The following is a 16,176-nucleotide window of genomic DNA, read 5'->3' as shown; positions in this document are numbered from 1 at the left end:
AAATCGTCCTGGACCCTGTTGCTGCTCATCTACTATCATATCTTGTTCTAGCACTCATCCTCTCTCTCTCCACTTCCTTCTGTGGCCAAACTTCTGAAAGAGTGGTCTGCATTTGTTACCTCTACTTCATCTTTAATACAGCACTCAGTTACACAAGGTTAACTGCCTCTTAAATCTCTTTTATTCAGTAAAATAAAGTGAAATAAGGATTTACTTTCCAATTTCCTCCTTTCTGTGTTTCAAAATAAGTTAACCAATAGTATTTCTTCCAAAATGTATTTGCTATATTCAAGGAACAGAAAACTTACAGTCTCTGGAAAGGATTTCTCACATCCAGGAAGTAAACTATTAAACAGCTGAGACTCTGTATAAGCATTTTCAGTAAAGAACCGGTTATTTTTGTAGTGATCAATGAGAATTCGGAACCTTAAACACCCTGTTCTTTCACTGTATCGTTCCCTAACACAGAGCTCTTTACAATTCTTCAGATGAGAATAGGTAGGTTATACAACTCATCTTCTTCAGCAACATAGATGAAATACTTCTAAGGAAATTATTTCATACAAGCCAGGTCCTTAATCTTTTTTAGAAGATCGGGTAACACCGAGCTGACACACCTGGAGAATCCGGTTCCTGATTTAAGTCCTGATTCTCTGGCACTTTCATTTACTAAAGGAATCATGGCTAAGACGCCCCTCTTCTTATTTACAATAAAAGCCAGAACTCTCCATAACTTAGTTCGCTCTCAACTTGCCTTCAAAGCCAAATGTATCGGTACCCACTAACCCCTTATACTGATTTCAAAAATACAGAGAATCACCTATATGCCGTACACACGTAAGGCTTTCCGCGGACAGCGAGTGTTACACATACTAGTGCACGAACTGCTGGGCAATAAATGGATCTCAGCTTATTTTTTCAGATTTTCCTTTGCGGTGAAACTTCAATTCATTGAACAATCCAGTTATCTCCCCTTATCTTTTAAAAACAGGTTTATCGTACGTACACCCCACTTATTAAAAATGGCTCTCCTTAAAGAAGACAAAGGTCTGTATCGTGATCTTCTCTTCCGTCCTCCTAAGGTGCAGGTTTTACAGATCTACAATGCATTAGATCTTATAGGACTTCCATAAATATTTGTCAATGGACTGATTTATATGTAACAATATTGTTAAAAATTTCCATAAAGATCACCAAACAAGTGTTTTGACTAAAGATCAAATTAGCAAATGTCAGGCCCACCTCTTCAGACCCCTCAGGGGGGTTGGGTAAAGACTAGAAATGGAGACCCACATTCCATGTACCTAAATACGTAAAAGTTATAAATCAAGTTAAACTATTAAATACGGTCTCTTCCTCCAATCTTGACAAATATACCTTCAACCACCTGGAGGCACAGGTACAAAGTTAGAATTTTTAGACCTCTTGAAGTTCCACACCATAGTGTGGTGACACGGGAGGGCCAGCCCACACCCCCTTTCCCATTTCCAGCTCTATCGACACCTTGAGGGGCCTTGCCCACAAGTGCGGACACCTACTCACCTCAAACCATTGCCCCTGGGGCACCCTTCAGGCTAAGGGTACATTTATTACTTTTATCCTCCTCTGGATGGACTCAGGGAAAAGGCCCATGCAGGCCCTAGAAGCAGGCCCTAAGCTGTCTGGGAGCAGAAAATTCCAGAGTCAGGTACCCAGAGCATGGAGGTGGGTAGAGTGAGGGCTTAGGCTGGGCACATGCCCCTGGCCCCTCAGATCCCTCATCCTGTGGGGAGGTGTGGCCAGAGGAGGGTCCTCTAATTCCTAGGTCCCAAAGCAGGGTCTCTAAAGGCAATACTGGACAATATACCAAAATGGAGAATTTACCAGATCAGCTGTCTTACTAGTTAATATACTAGTTGAAAATTAATATGCAAAAACATGATTAAGTAGTAAAACCTGAAATTCCAGTCTCTGATAACTTCAGTTCCTTCAAGATCTATAACCGAAGGGTCTACTATTTATCTGGATCTACCCGACAGACTAAATCTAGATTCTCTGCTTTCTTAACAAATTTGTACAAATTGACAGAATTCTATTCACCTACTAGAGGGCGTTAAGAAGACAGCAAAGAGCAGAAAGAGGAAGGAGGACAACGTCAAGTATCAAAGACGAGATCAGACACGCAGGGTCCAAGAGAGCCATTTCCCTTGTGTTCTGTCACTTGCGTGGGGAATCGTGTGACACCACGATTAACTGTCTGATCAAAGTCCCTAGTATCACAGCTTGCTCTCGCCAGCCCGCAGATCATGTAGTTCCCTCTGTGGCCTGGTAATGCCCCTACTATTCCAGCTGCTGTGAACGTGTAAGCCAAGCTGAATCTCGTCAGCATCTAAGCGGAGACTGATGATAGCTCTCCCTGCACCTCACCAGAATTTGCTGCACTGCAATTTCCACTTAACTTAGCAAGAAAATTAATTTGTTAATTTGAAAAAAAAAAAACCTAATAAATAATTCTCATCACAATACACATATACATACTCCACAGGAAGGGAAGTATTTCAACTGAAAATCTTATTTATGTGTACTTACTGAGATTGTACCATTGTCTAGACCTATGGACAGTCTTCTTGTTTCCGGGTTAAAAGACATGCATGAACATGGAGCTGAAAGAAATGAACATGTTGATGAAATTAACAAAACGATGATTCTCATGGATTCAGGAGTGACTAGCTCAAAGTGTATGACTATTTTTTTCCCACAATTTCCTGACAAACAGTTCATTTAACTCCCACTCACCGAAAAATAAAAACAGTAATTTTACAACTAACCCCTAGTTTCTCAGTTATCCTTTTAATGAATATAACAAATAAGATATTCTCAAACTGGACAAGTTCCAAGGGGCATGGTCTCGGCTGTTCTGTATCAAGTCTAAATTTGCTTTGACTAGATTAACAATGTTTTGTGCTGCATAAGCCTTCTGTCACCAATCTATCTCTTCCAAGCAAACCCTATCTTTAATGGAAATAACCAATTTTTTCTGAACTAAGGAAACGAAAGAAAGCTCTTATTACCCCCTCGCCCCTCGCCCCACCAAGTACAGAAATATATTTTTTAATTCAGAACTGCTTTGGGGCACGTGAACTAACAGAAGTCTTTTACTCTCAGTACTCAAGGCATATGCTGGAGGCTGCCAATTGGAAAAAGACGGAGGCTTTGCCTCAATCTAAAAGAGAACTAACTCGACACAGGGCCAGGCTCCAGAGGAAAGAAATCAGGTGAGTCAGTTCACCCAGTCCTGGACAGGGTCTCCCAGTTCTGCAGGACTGACTTCCTGAGTACCACCAAGCCTGAGTAAACGAAACGTGCTTGGAAGCCACGAGGGGCCAAGTCAGCTTCCGGTTACCAGCTTTCTCTGTCTATGCTTGTTCATCAGAATGGGGGCCTTTCGACAACTTATTCTATACTGAAATAGTGTTCTAAAGGCCTCAACATAACTTTTAACTTTCTCCCCGCGTCTTCACGGTAGCGCTGTAGGTCATGAACTACCCATCATCAAAATCATAACTGGCATCAAATGTTTTTATTCTCACTTTTCAGTTATGATTAGATGTCTTACCCAAGGTCACACAGGAAAAAAAAGCTGGAGGAGGTTCAAAGACATAATTCAAACACACAGTCCTATATTCAAATACCCAACTTAGGTTATCTTTATAAAAGAACTTCAAGTTCTACTAACAGAGCCACTTGATAAACACATCACTTGGTAACATTTTTTTGATTCTCTATAAAAGGCCGCTGAACGACCACAACTACAAAATCTTCTAAACTGCTTAAGTACTTTTTTCTAATTTTCAAACATGATATATTTAGAAAATAGAGATACGTAAAAAATAAAAGTACTTTTTTCTAATTTTCAAACATGATATATTTAGAAAATAGAAATACGTAAAAAATAATCGCCCCCCCCCCCACACTACAAACTTCCACCAGTACAGCAGAATATCTTCTTCTGGTTTAGTCACAAATTTAAACTAGATTCCCAAAAGAACACTGCTGGAAAAAAAGCAATCAAACGATATTTAATGCACTGCCCTAAGAAAGCCAGTCTTACTTGCCTTTGGCCTATAAACTATTTTGGCAAAATCTCTACACAGATGCTACGGCACCAGGTCTCGTAATCCCATAACATGTGTGCAGGATTAAAATTTAATGATTTCATGGAAAACTATCATGTTAGCAGAAAAAAGCAAAAGAAAAAAATACACTGATTATGGTACTACATAAAGTACATACACACATAAAAATATACCTGGAAAAACTAAACACAGTTCTTGTGTTTGAGATTATTCCTATAACATTGTCTTCACTTATTATTTTGCTACGCCTGTTAAAAATTTTAAATATCTAACAATTTATTAAGATATAAGCATGAGTGTATGAAGCAAAACTTGACTGCAGCCCAAATGGCTACACATAGTCGAGAAAAATCTTATCACTTAGCTGCCTGCCTGGCCACATAAAAGTATTTGCTATATGATTTACTCCAAAGTTCCTATCTGGTTATATAATTGGAAAACCCACTGATCTTTGAATGTGATTTAAAAGACTTTTTTACAATACTGCACAGGCTACCCTTAAATCATCATTGCTATTTCTTTATTTCTTATTTTCCCCCCATTTACTAAATTTCTTGTTATTATTCAACGAAAATTTAGAATGCTTACTATGTTCAAGACATGTGATGCAATGATATATAAGGTACTATAGATGTCATCAGGAATGTGACACCAACTATATACAGGACCTATAATATAAAACTTGTCCCCAATGTCACCTCCTTAGTCCACATCACTTTATACTGATAGTAAGAAACGCCACCAGAATTCAAAAGGAAAGACTTTTCCTATAAAGAACCATAAACAAAAGAAGTTTTAACAGAAATTCTGTTGTTGCAGAACCCGTATGCTTGAACCCAGATGGTTATAGACAGGGGATTGCCAGAGACAGACAGCATTACCTCCCAGGTGCCCCCAAAGGTACAAACATGCCTTCAAAGAGGCATTATGGTAAAACACCAAGCAACCCTGTGTGTGTGCGTGCGTGCGTGCGTGTGTGTGTGTGTAAAGACTTTTGGTAGGTGAGTCTTATGATGGTCCTCAAACCATTTCCCAACTGTGACACTCCCATAGGAAGAGGCCTTGCATTGGTTACCCAAAGGCCCCGCAAGGCCAAGGAGGAAAGAAATGAATTGAAAGAAATACTAATGCCCACATTTGTTGTTATAGTAAATGTCTTTCCTTTGGGATGTTGGAGGAGTAGATAAATTGACACAGAGATCCTTCTAACTTCAACTCACCGGAAATTAATGAAAAAAGCAACCTCTGAAAGACCAGTGCTATGGCCCATACAAAATAAGCGCCTATCCATCCATGCAAGAAAGTATCAAAGGGCAAAACTGTCTGGCAAAGCATAATAAGACACAGTAAAGTAATGGTAATTATGACCAAATGGTAACGGGAATCCTTTGGAAGGAAGAATAAGGTAGGAAACAAACAAAATATGATTTAAACACAATATGTATAGCCAGGTTGCAAAGATGTGATGTTTCCCAAAGAAGAATTCAGCTTTAAATGCTATAACGCTAATAATTAGTTAGTCGAAGAAGAAATAATTGGGTGTCTCTGATGGCTAAAAGTTCAGGTCAGAGATGAACATGGCTGAGAGGCTGTTCTATCCTCCCACCTTAAAACTGCATTCTCCACAAGCTGAGCACAGTGGCCAACCAGGACTACAAAATTACAATGCAGCTCCCCTCTACGGACTCCTCTATCAAAACTGCATCCCAAAACTCTAGATGAAATACATTTCATCTAGAAATGAGAGAAGAATTCTCATTTTCCAAGCTATCTGATCGAGATTTGCCATCTCCGTTCTGTCTCAGACTGATGACAATCAAAAGACGTGTACTTGGCAAAATTTTAGGAAGCAAGGTCATGAAAAGTACAAATACAATAGGAAAGAAATTTGTAGGGGTCTGTGGGTAATGGGAAGTAATATTCTCTTATACTAGTGTCAGGACTTTAGACCTTGATGGCCTGTCAAAATCTTATCTTTAAAATTAAACACTTTTGAGCTTCCCTGGTGGGTCAGTGGTTGAGAGTCCGCCTGCCGATGCAGGGGACGCGGGTTCGTGCCCCGGTCCGGGAAGATCCCACATGCCGCGGAGCGGTGGGCCCGTGAGCCATGGCCGCTGAGCCTGCGCGTCCGGAGCCTGTGCTCCGCAACGGGAGAGGCCACAACAGTGAGAGGCCCGCATACCGCAAAAAATAAAAAAATAAAAAATAAATAAAATTAAACACTTTCATAATACTGAGTGTTTCTTAAAAATGAAATATTTCTAGTTTAAGGCAGGTTTTCAGCTTAAAATTTAGGGAGGGTGAAAATAAAGAGAAACACAAGTCTGGATGATTATATTAATGACTATATAATTTGAAGGGAGAAAAGCTCAGGATATGAGCCGTAGGCAAAAATGAGCTCCTGAAACCAACATCAACTTCAACAGAGCAATAATTAAGTGGGTTAGAGAGAAACTGGCTACTTGTATTTCTAACACTTTTTTTTGTGTGTGGTACGCGGGCCTCTCACTGTTGTGGCCTCTCCCGTTGCGGAGCACAGGCTCCGGACGCGCAGGCTTAGCGGCCATGGCTCACGGGCCCAGCCGCTCCGCGGCATGTGGGATCTTCCCGGACGGGGGCACGAACCCGCGTGCCCTGCATCAGCAGGCGGACTCTCAACCACTGCGCCACCAGGGAAGGCCGTATTTCTAACACTTTTATCCCACAGGCAATCTAAGAAAAAATATTGCTCTTGCTTTCTTAAAAAATGTAAATTGAGAGAAGGCATTCTCAAAATACTTCTATTTGGGGGAAAGTTTCCCAATTTCTATTATTTATACCTATAATTCTTTCATTTTATGACTAATTTATTTCCTGTCCTTTGCTGATCGGTTGAACTTTACTCAAATAAACACATGTTCTGTTGAAGGTTGAACTGTGGATTTCAATCACTCTGACAGCTTTACAATGCCAAAGGCATTATTTGGCAGGGGACACTAATCTTCACGGGATGTGCTGGTGGGAACTTTAAATAAGCAACAGTACTTCTGTGAATAAAACTTCAGGTGTCAAAGGCATCCTGGTGGAGTTAAATGTCAGGATCCTATGATAAGAGGGCCTTGAATAGAGAGGCTTACAAAGATCGCCCCATCACCACAAAGCAAAGATTTAATTCATGGACACTATTCCATTCAACTGTGTGTCACAAGACGATATTTATTAGGTTTACAATATTCAGCCCATTTTTTACTTTATTAAGAACACTTATATTTAGGACTTCAACTGACTAGCATTAAAAAGGGTTTTTTGTTTAAATCGAGTATTTTATGCACTCAACTGAAATTAACCCTTTGTTTTCTTTTAATTTAGTCTAAGTAACATCAGCAAAATTACAGTGAATTGGCAGTGGTCCCTTTTTCTCCCAGAGAGGTTTTAAGTTACAGTAAAGTGATCTAACTACAGTAAGCTTTAAATTACTCTGTCAGATGAAAATCAAATAAGAGTATGCTAAATAAATGCTATAATTATTCAGATTAATTAATATCTGTTATCTTCAGTTTGGATAATTTATGTTTTCCTTCACTTTTGTTACATATCAAAGTTCCATGGGCACCTTTTCTTCTTGGTAAACAGAGAATTAAAAGACCAGATTATACTATTAATTTTGGAAATGTCAACAGTAAAAACAACAAGTTATTTTCTACACATGGTTCTATAATACAACCTATACCAGAAAGAAACCAACAAGGGAGCAGTATACTTCACAGCTGGGAACCAAGAAGTTATCTGAAATAAGATATAAATTAAACAACAGGATGAGCATTTCCCGATTATACACATAACCCCCACTGCCAAAATACTCCCTCAACTGAGTTAAAGATATTGTCTAAAAGTCACCCAAACAATCACTATCTTATAAAGACAGAAACACCAAATTCATTATTTTAAATACCTTTCAATCACTAATCTTCCCACATGAATTTCCCCCCAAACTCCAATAAACCCAGCAGAAGGGGTAGGACAGCACACTACAGCACATTGTCCTAAATCCTTGGACCTCACCAATGGGAAAATTAACATTTGCGATTTACATACAAAATAACTCATTTCCATCCCAAACATAAACATATCAATATGAACATGTTAATCATTTTAATTTTCTAAGTTCTCAATTTCAAGTTGCTCTAAGACTACAGTTCTAACAAATGGGAAAAGAAAACCAATCCAGCCACAACCTCACAAATTAACCAATCTTTCCTAATCCCTCTGGGTTAAGGTCAGCAATGATAGGGGAATTCCCTGGTGGTTCAGTGGTTAGGGCTCGTCACTTTCACTGCTGTGGCCCAGGTTCAATCCCTGGTCGGGGAACTAAGATCCCGCAGGCAGCATGGCGTGGCCAAAAAAAAAAGATCAGCAATGATAGTATACATTGCTTAACTGAAAGAACCTGAAAGTACTTTACAAATACTTATTTGACATATAACCAAAATCTGAGAACAAAGAAAATGGACAGTTTATCTGTTGGGTTCAGAGCAGAGAAAATGAAAGGACTTGCCCGAAGTGAGTCAGCAAATTGGCAGCAGAAATGAAAATCAAATTCCAGTTTCCCTTACAATGAGATATCATCTCACACCAGTCAGAATGGCCATCATCAAAAAATCTAGAAACAAATGTTGGAGAGGGTGTGGAGAAAAGGGAACACTCTTGCACTGCCGGTGGGAATGTGAATTGGTACAGCCACTATGGAGAACAGTATGGAGGTTCCTTAAAAAACTACAAATAGAACTACCATATGACCCAGCAATCCCACTACTGGGCACATACCCTGAGAAAACCATAATTCAAAAAGAGTCATGTACCACAATGTTCACTGCAGCTCTATTGACAATAGCCAGGAGATGGAAACAACCTAAGTGTCCATCATCGGATGAATGGATAAAGGAGATGTGGCACATATATACAATGGAATATTACTCAGCCATAAAAAGAAACAAAATTGAGCTATTTGTAATGAGGTGGATAGACCTAGAGTCTGTCATACAGAGTGAAGTAAGTCAGAAAGAGAAAGACAAATACTGTATGCTAACACATATATATGGAATTTAAGAAAAAAAAATGTCATGAAGAACCTAGGGGTAAGACAGGAATAAAGACACAGACCTACTAGAGAATGGACTTGAGGATATGGGGAGGGGGAAGGGTAAGCTGTGACAAAGCGAGAGAGTGGCATGGACATATATACACTACCAAACGTAAAATAGGTAGCTAGTGGGAAGCAGCCCCATAGCACAGGGAGATCAGCTCGGTGCTTTGTGACCACCTAGAGGGGTGGGATAGGGAGGGTGGGAGGGAGGGAGATGCAAGAGGGAAGAGATATGGGAACATAAGTATAACTGATTCACTTTGTTATAATGCAGAAACTAACACACCATTGTAAAGCAATTATACTCCAATAAAGATGTAAAAAAAAAAAAAATTCCAGTTTCCCACCCAGGCACAGGTGTTACCCTACAAGCGATTCTGAATAATCTTAAACGACGCATTTTTTTCGGTGTATTTAATGTAAACAGTAAGACTGTGTTCAAACTGCATCACTCTGTCTTAACTAAGATAACTTATTAAATGCATTCCCTACCTCATTTCACAAAGAATTGGAAATGGCTTTAAAAGCAGATACAATAAAAACAAACGATAGAAATAAGCAAAAAGTCTTGACCGAGGAAAATATATATAAAAGAACAGAAAGAAAATAAAAATAAAAATCCGTTGGGAATATAACAGATCCCATGTTTCACATTATCCATAAGGACTTCGTACCAGGTCCTTAGAGCTGTTCCTCCTAACCTTTTTCGCCTCATGATACACACAGAAACTTAGATGTGAACAGTCCCTGGAGGAAATGGAAGAGACTGCTAGGGCCCAGATGACCGGATCACCCCTGCCCAGCTAAAGGAAATCAGTTCTCGGGGCCTGTAATCCATTTGGATCATCCCAGTACGCTGAGGCACACAGGATGGGAGGTTCTGCCTTAGAGAAAGGCAGAGTTTCTGGCTCTCCTACCTGAAAAGTGATTTCCCTTGGTGCTTCTTCAAAGGGGCGCTGAGCACGATGGTAGACAACTACTTCAAAAGCAGATAAAGCATTTCTTGTATACACACAGCAATATGTGCTGAGGGCATAGTGAACGAAGGCATTTCTGCAGAAGGCTGGCACAAAGCACGAAATCTCAGGATACAGATGAATAATCAACTGCACGTCCTTCATGCTGCCCACCATAAATAATAAACAGCCTTTCTCTCAACCAGGCTGTCGATAAAAACTGGAAAGCAGACAGTTCAAAATTAAGTTTTTCAGTGAGGACTAGAGTTCCTGTACTTGTTTATTTTTTAGCTATTATTTATTTGTTTAAATTTTAAACTTTTAAAAAATTTTAGAGGTATTTTTTATTGAGGTTAACACTGGCTTATAACATTACGTAAGTTTCATGTGTACAACATTATATTTCTATTTCTGCATACCTTACAGCGTGTTCACCACCAAAAATTTAGTTTCTATCTGTCACCATACAGTTGATCCCTTTTATCCATTTTGCCTCCCTTCCCCCAGGTTACCACTACTCTCTTCTCACTGTATCTATGTGTTTACTTTTATTTAGTTTGTTCATTTATTTTGTTTGTTAGTGCTTTATAGTCCACATGAGGGAAATCACATGGTATTTGTCTTTCTCCGTCTAACCTACTTTACTGAGTAGAGATCCTATGCTTTAAAAGTGAGCTGAGCAAATGATAAAGTGGCCACAGTGGTGGGAAAACTGAAGGGGCCCAACCACAGCCTCAGACTGGACAAATGCCATCACGCCAGGCCAAGGCAGAGAGCTGGATATACGACAAAATCGGTCATTTTAGTTATTAGGTGTACCCTTCATTTGTAATTACCTTTGAAAAACCACCTTCTGTTTTGTTTTGAGGACAAATCCATAAACGCTTAGGAGCCAAAGTAAATTCCACCTGCCTGTCCTGGCAATGACAGAATCCACAGAGGTTTTCCAATTGCCTAACCCTCACTCAGGCCTGAGATGCTGGCCCTCTTAACCTCCTATTCACTACACCTTTGGCAGCCAAGTTGCTTTAACTATTCTCCATAGGGGAAAAGTTGGCAATAAAAGCCCAGACCTGATACCCAATACCGCAGAGTAAGAAAAATCTCAAACACCTGCCACCCTGGCTCCTGCTTGCACTCTCTCTCCTCCACTCCTTTGTCTGATGCCATGAATAGCAAACCTAGTTGGTAAAGTAAATCTAAAATAACTCAACCATGAAAACAGGAATGCTTGTGCTTTTCATGTGTTGGTTTTTTTCCTCCGCCGTGTGATGCAAATGTGGTGGCTGAAATGGTATCTATTAGAAGCCAGGAACAAATCATCACATTTATGGCTATAACTGAAACCTTAACTCTGTACCCTCAGGAAGGTCCCTCTGGTATCCAGGGTCAGGCAGGTCCCAGCTGGGCAAGCTGTAACTTGATCGTGTCATAGGCTACTTTCCAGCTACTATGTGAGATATGTCAAGAAGATATTATTTTTGAAAGAATATTTGATAAGGATATGCTCTTATTTCTCACTTATCCATAAAAATCAGCTTATAGGAAACCCCAAATTCTCTGTAGACAGCAGGGTTTAAAACAGACCTCCCTTGGGGACCCTTTGTGACCATGTGCCCATTACACCTACTTCTTTGGTTATACCACACCATGCACCATGCACGGTACTCATCTGAGGTCTGCCTCCCCCACTAGACTGCACACACCATGAAGATGGGAATCACCTGTTGTATTAAACACTCTACCCTTTGTACATTGCACGGCGTTTGGATGGAAGAAACACTTAAAATTAGTTGAATGCACTGTCCAAAGAAATGAAAGAAAACAGGGTATTTCTTTCTGCTTTTCATCTTTACTTGTCCTCACGTTTCCCACACTATTTTCAGCTCAACACCGCAGAGGCACCAATAGGGACATGCACGGCTCAGTTCTTCCTCTTTAAAGATCACAGATCCAGGAGAAAGTAAAAAGACAGGAAGTGGGAGGTGTACAGTCAGGGCAAGGCTGAGTCAGATACGTGCAGTGACAAGTAGCAGATACCCACTGGCATGGACTCAAGCGCAAATGGGCACATGGCAGTAAGACAGAGGGTATCTCTTGAACTCAAAGGCAGAAGCAGAGCCAGGCTTGGGAGTTCGGAGGATGAGGAAGAAAACCTTAAGGCAACACTTGCTCAGGCTTCACTCGCTCTGGAGCGAAGTGATCCTTCCTCCCTGATTCACACTTCCTTTTCAGGGCATCAGCTTTCACTGTTTCTTCATGCACACAAATGCCTCACAGCTGTTTCATTTCTGTGTTCCCAGCTCAAGGGACCAGCCTAGGTTGAGACTAGCATATCCTATTCCAAACTCTAAATTCCTGGGAAAATCTGACTCAGGGGCAAACAGCCTTCACCAGACACATCTGGTTTCTCCTGGATCCCTCCTGGAGGAGAAGCAGGAGTTTCTCAGAAAAGACAGGGTATGAGGACACCCCCAAAGCAGTGGTTAGGTTTTTCATCGTGATGAGTCTCCTCTTCATCTTTCTCTCACCTACCACTCTCTGAAGTTCACGCAGTTTCTGCCTTTCAGGCTCACTCCTGCCCTCAAACTTGGCCTTCACTGTTCATTCTTTCTCGTCTAATGCCTTCTGCTCCCGTCCCTCCAATCAACTTCAAATTCTTCTCAATGCTATAAAACATTACTATCCTACCCAGAACATGACAAATACTATATATATATTTTTTTTAATAAAGTTATTTATTTTTGGCTGCGTCGGGTGTTCGTTGCTGCCCGCGGGCTTTCTCTAGTTGCTGCAGCGGGGGCTACTCTTCACTGTGGTGCACTGTCTTCTCACTGCGGTGGCTTCTGTTGTGGAGCACGGGCTCTAGGCATGCAGACTTCAGTAGTTGTGGCTCATGGGCTAGAGCGCAGGCTCAGTAGTTGTGGCACATGGGCTTAGTGACTCCGCGGCATGTGGGATCTTCCCGGACCAGGGCTCAAACTCGTGTTCCCTGCATCGACAGGTGGGTTCTTAACGACTGAGCCACCAGGGAAGTCCTGACAAATCCTATATTAAAAGGGTTTTTTTTTTCCAGTGTTTGTTTGTTTCAGGTTCTGTGACTTTATTTTTTTTCTAACTTTATTAAGGTATAATTTTCAAATAAAATTGTAAGATATTTGAAGTGTACAATGTGATGAATTGGTATGTATCGTGAAAGGATTCCTGCCATCAAGTTAACACGTTTGTCACCTCACATACTTAATTTTTTTTTTTTTTTGCTGAGAACTTTTAAGTTGTACTCTCTCAGCAAATTTCAATCATACAATACAGTGTCATCAACTATAGACACCATGTTATACACTAGATCCCCAGATTCCATTCATCCCGTAACTGAACTTTACACCCTCTTACAAATCTCTCCCACCTCCTTGTCCCTGGCAACCACTTTTCTACTCTGTTTCTATGAATTCGGCTCTTTTTTTAAGGTATTTTAATGGACAAAATAAACAGATAAACCATAAATTGCATGTACAAGATAGTCTCTGTATTTTTTTTCTGGATTTGGAATACTACCTATTATGTACCACTAAAAACACACAACATGGTCATATCTGCCTTGCGGTGTCCATATTGTAGCCTCCAGATATACTGTACTTTTCCACTTACTTTGTAATTAATACCACATAACCGTTATTTAGGGATAATACTGAGTAACCTCTTAACAAAACACCTTTCAATAGAAAGAACTGCCAAAAAAAAGAAAAAAAAAAGAAAAGCCCTTTGGAAATTCAATAAATGAATAAAAGGAATAAATTCTAACTGACACAAAAATGTAGCCTATTTCCTCGTGCAATAAGATTCTGCTTATCTCAAGTTAAACAAAACTTATAGCCTAGCTCAGTTCCTATGTTATCTGAATGCATATGACCCCTAGGAAAATAAAAGCCAATTTCTGATCAACTGTGAAGAATGCAGCCTTTTGTTCTTTTACCCCTCTCCACGGTAGATGGAACCATCCAACAATGAAAGATTACAGAAATCATCTTGACCATTCACGCATTGTCCATCTGCATCTCCTGGCACCGAGCTTGATGGCCTGTATATGGTCAGTGTACAGTAAATATTTGATCAACTAGAGCGTGTACTTATATCTGTGTATTTACAAATAAACACTATATATGCATGAGGCTTCACATGTGTTGATATAAACATATGTAAATAGATCAGCATGTTGCAGACAACGCCAAAAGGCAATCTTCTCAAACTTAAAAGGGCATTCAAATCACCTAGGGATATTATTAAAATGAAGATTCTGATTCAGCAGATCTGGGGTGAAACTGAATATTTGCGTTTCTAGTAAGTTCTCAGGTGATCCTGATGCTGCTGGTCTACAGACCAAATGTTAATAGCAAAGTAATTCCTTTTTTACTCCCTTTAGTAGGAGGCCATAGGCAAACTATGCAAATAATCAGAGGGTCCTTCTTCTCAAAGATCATGCTCAGTCATTTAGGAAAATGTATGATAATATTCTCAGGGAAACTCATCTTTATTATCAGATTCAAGTCTGCAATAGGTACTTCTTTTTTTTTTTTTTTTTTTTTTTTTGCAGTACGCGGGCCTCTCACCGCTGTGGCCTCTCCCGCCACGGAGCACAGGCTCCGGACGCGTAGGCTCAGCGGCCATGGCTCACAGGCCCAGCTGCTCCGCAGCATGTGGGATGCTCCCAGACCAGGGCACGAACCCGTGTCCCCTGCATCGGCAGGCAGGCTCTCAACCACTGTGCCACCAGGGAAGCCCTGCAATAGGTACTTCTTTACTGAGCACCTATGCCAGGTACAAGAGCTACAGCAGCCTTTAGCCATTCAAGGATACAGCTTAATAAAGGATGAAAATACAACTTGAGGCGTCTCTGTATCCTCAGTGATATTCAAATAAAGAGAACATTAGAGAATGACACCAAATGTGTATGGATGTGTGTATGCGGGAGGCGGTGGGTAAGCAACTGCTTAGGATCCCACATCTTCAAGAGGTTCCTATCAAGTACCGACGTCCATCTCAAGAAGATTCCTTGGGACTTCCCTGGTGGTGCAGTGGTTAAGAATCTGCCTGCCAATGCAGGGGACACGGGTTCAAGCCCTGGTCCAGGAAGATCCTACATGCCGCGGAGCAGCTAAGCCCACGCGCCACAACTACTGAGCCTGCGCTCTAGAGCCCAGGAGCCACAACTACTGAAGCCCACATGCCTAGAGCCCGTGCTCCGCAACAAGAGAAGCCACGCTAATGAGAAGTCCGCGCACCACAACGAAGAAGAGCCTCTGTTCGCTGCAACTAGAGAAAGCCCACGTGTAGCAATGAAGACCCAACGCAGCGATAAATAAATAAATTAATTAATTAAAGAAAAAAAAAAAGAAGACGACTCCTTGTGCACCATCCCAAGCCCTCGTCACTCTGCCCACGTCCGCCTCTCCTCTGTCTTCGCAGTCATATGGGGATGACAAGCCTCTGGGGTCAACTTCAATTTGCTGGACTACAGAACTTCACCATCTCATCCTGTTAGATATTATGTCAAGTGTGATGAAAAAGACCGTAGGTAAGACTGGTTATACCACTTAAAAATGAGAGAAAAAAAAAAATCAATCAGAGAATTCCTTTCCCTTTCCCTTTCCATTTACTTAAACCCTCATCACTGTCAAGGCTTAAAAGGAAGTTCCCCCAGGGTCTTGGCTGTGCAACGGTGTCTGCTGGAAGCATGATCGGTGAGGGGAAAATATAAGCACTTGGAATTACAGGCTGCCTTTTCACTAATGTAGAGTGGGATGCTTGGTTCAACAACGGGCTATCATCTATTCACTACAATTCTAAAGAAATGCAAACCTCAAAGACAAATTTGAAAATCAGAGAAATCCATTACATCCTTAATAATGTATTTGTTCATAAACAGGCAAAATTGTTGTTTAAGTTATTACAGTATTCTTTTGCCAGGGGCATAAACTTAATCACA

General features: G+C 40.7%; 1 protein-coding gene across 2 annotated transcripts in view; it reads right to left on the bottom strand.

Annotated features, from left to right (window-relative positions):
- Positions 1 to 16,176, bottom strand: part of WDFY2 (WD repeat and FYVE domain containing 2) — a 171,061-nt gene that overhangs the window by 79,384 nt on the left and 75,501 nt on the right. The window contains exons 1-2 of one of the 2 annotated variants that reach the window (XM_089899617.1): positions 10,155 to 12,060; positions 2,569 to 2,642 (exon numbers count right to left, since the gene is read on the bottom strand). In XM_089899617.1, the coding sequence (XP_089755743.1) occupies positions 2,569 to 2,628 (60 nt within the window). In that variant the 5' untranslated portion in view covers positions 2,629 to 2,642; positions 10,155 to 12,060. Of the gene's footprint in view, positions 1 to 2,568; positions 2,643 to 10,154; positions 12,061 to 16,176 lie in introns of those variants that run through there. The other variant, XM_022574765.2, reaches the window with a different exon arrangement.

Source organism: Delphinapterus leucas, chromosome 18, assembly GCF_059928025.1.
Source record: "Delphinapterus leucas isolate spDelLeu-1000000601 "Yukka" chromosome 18, BTC_Dleu_Yukka2, whole genome shotgun sequence".
In the NCBI taxonomy this organism is placed as follows: Eukaryota; Metazoa; Chordata; class Mammalia; order Artiodactyla; family Monodontidae; genus Delphinapterus; species Delphinapterus leucas.
The sequence above is the reverse complement of the archived record's forward strand: the minus strand, read 5'-3'. Positions and strand labels throughout refer to the sequence as shown.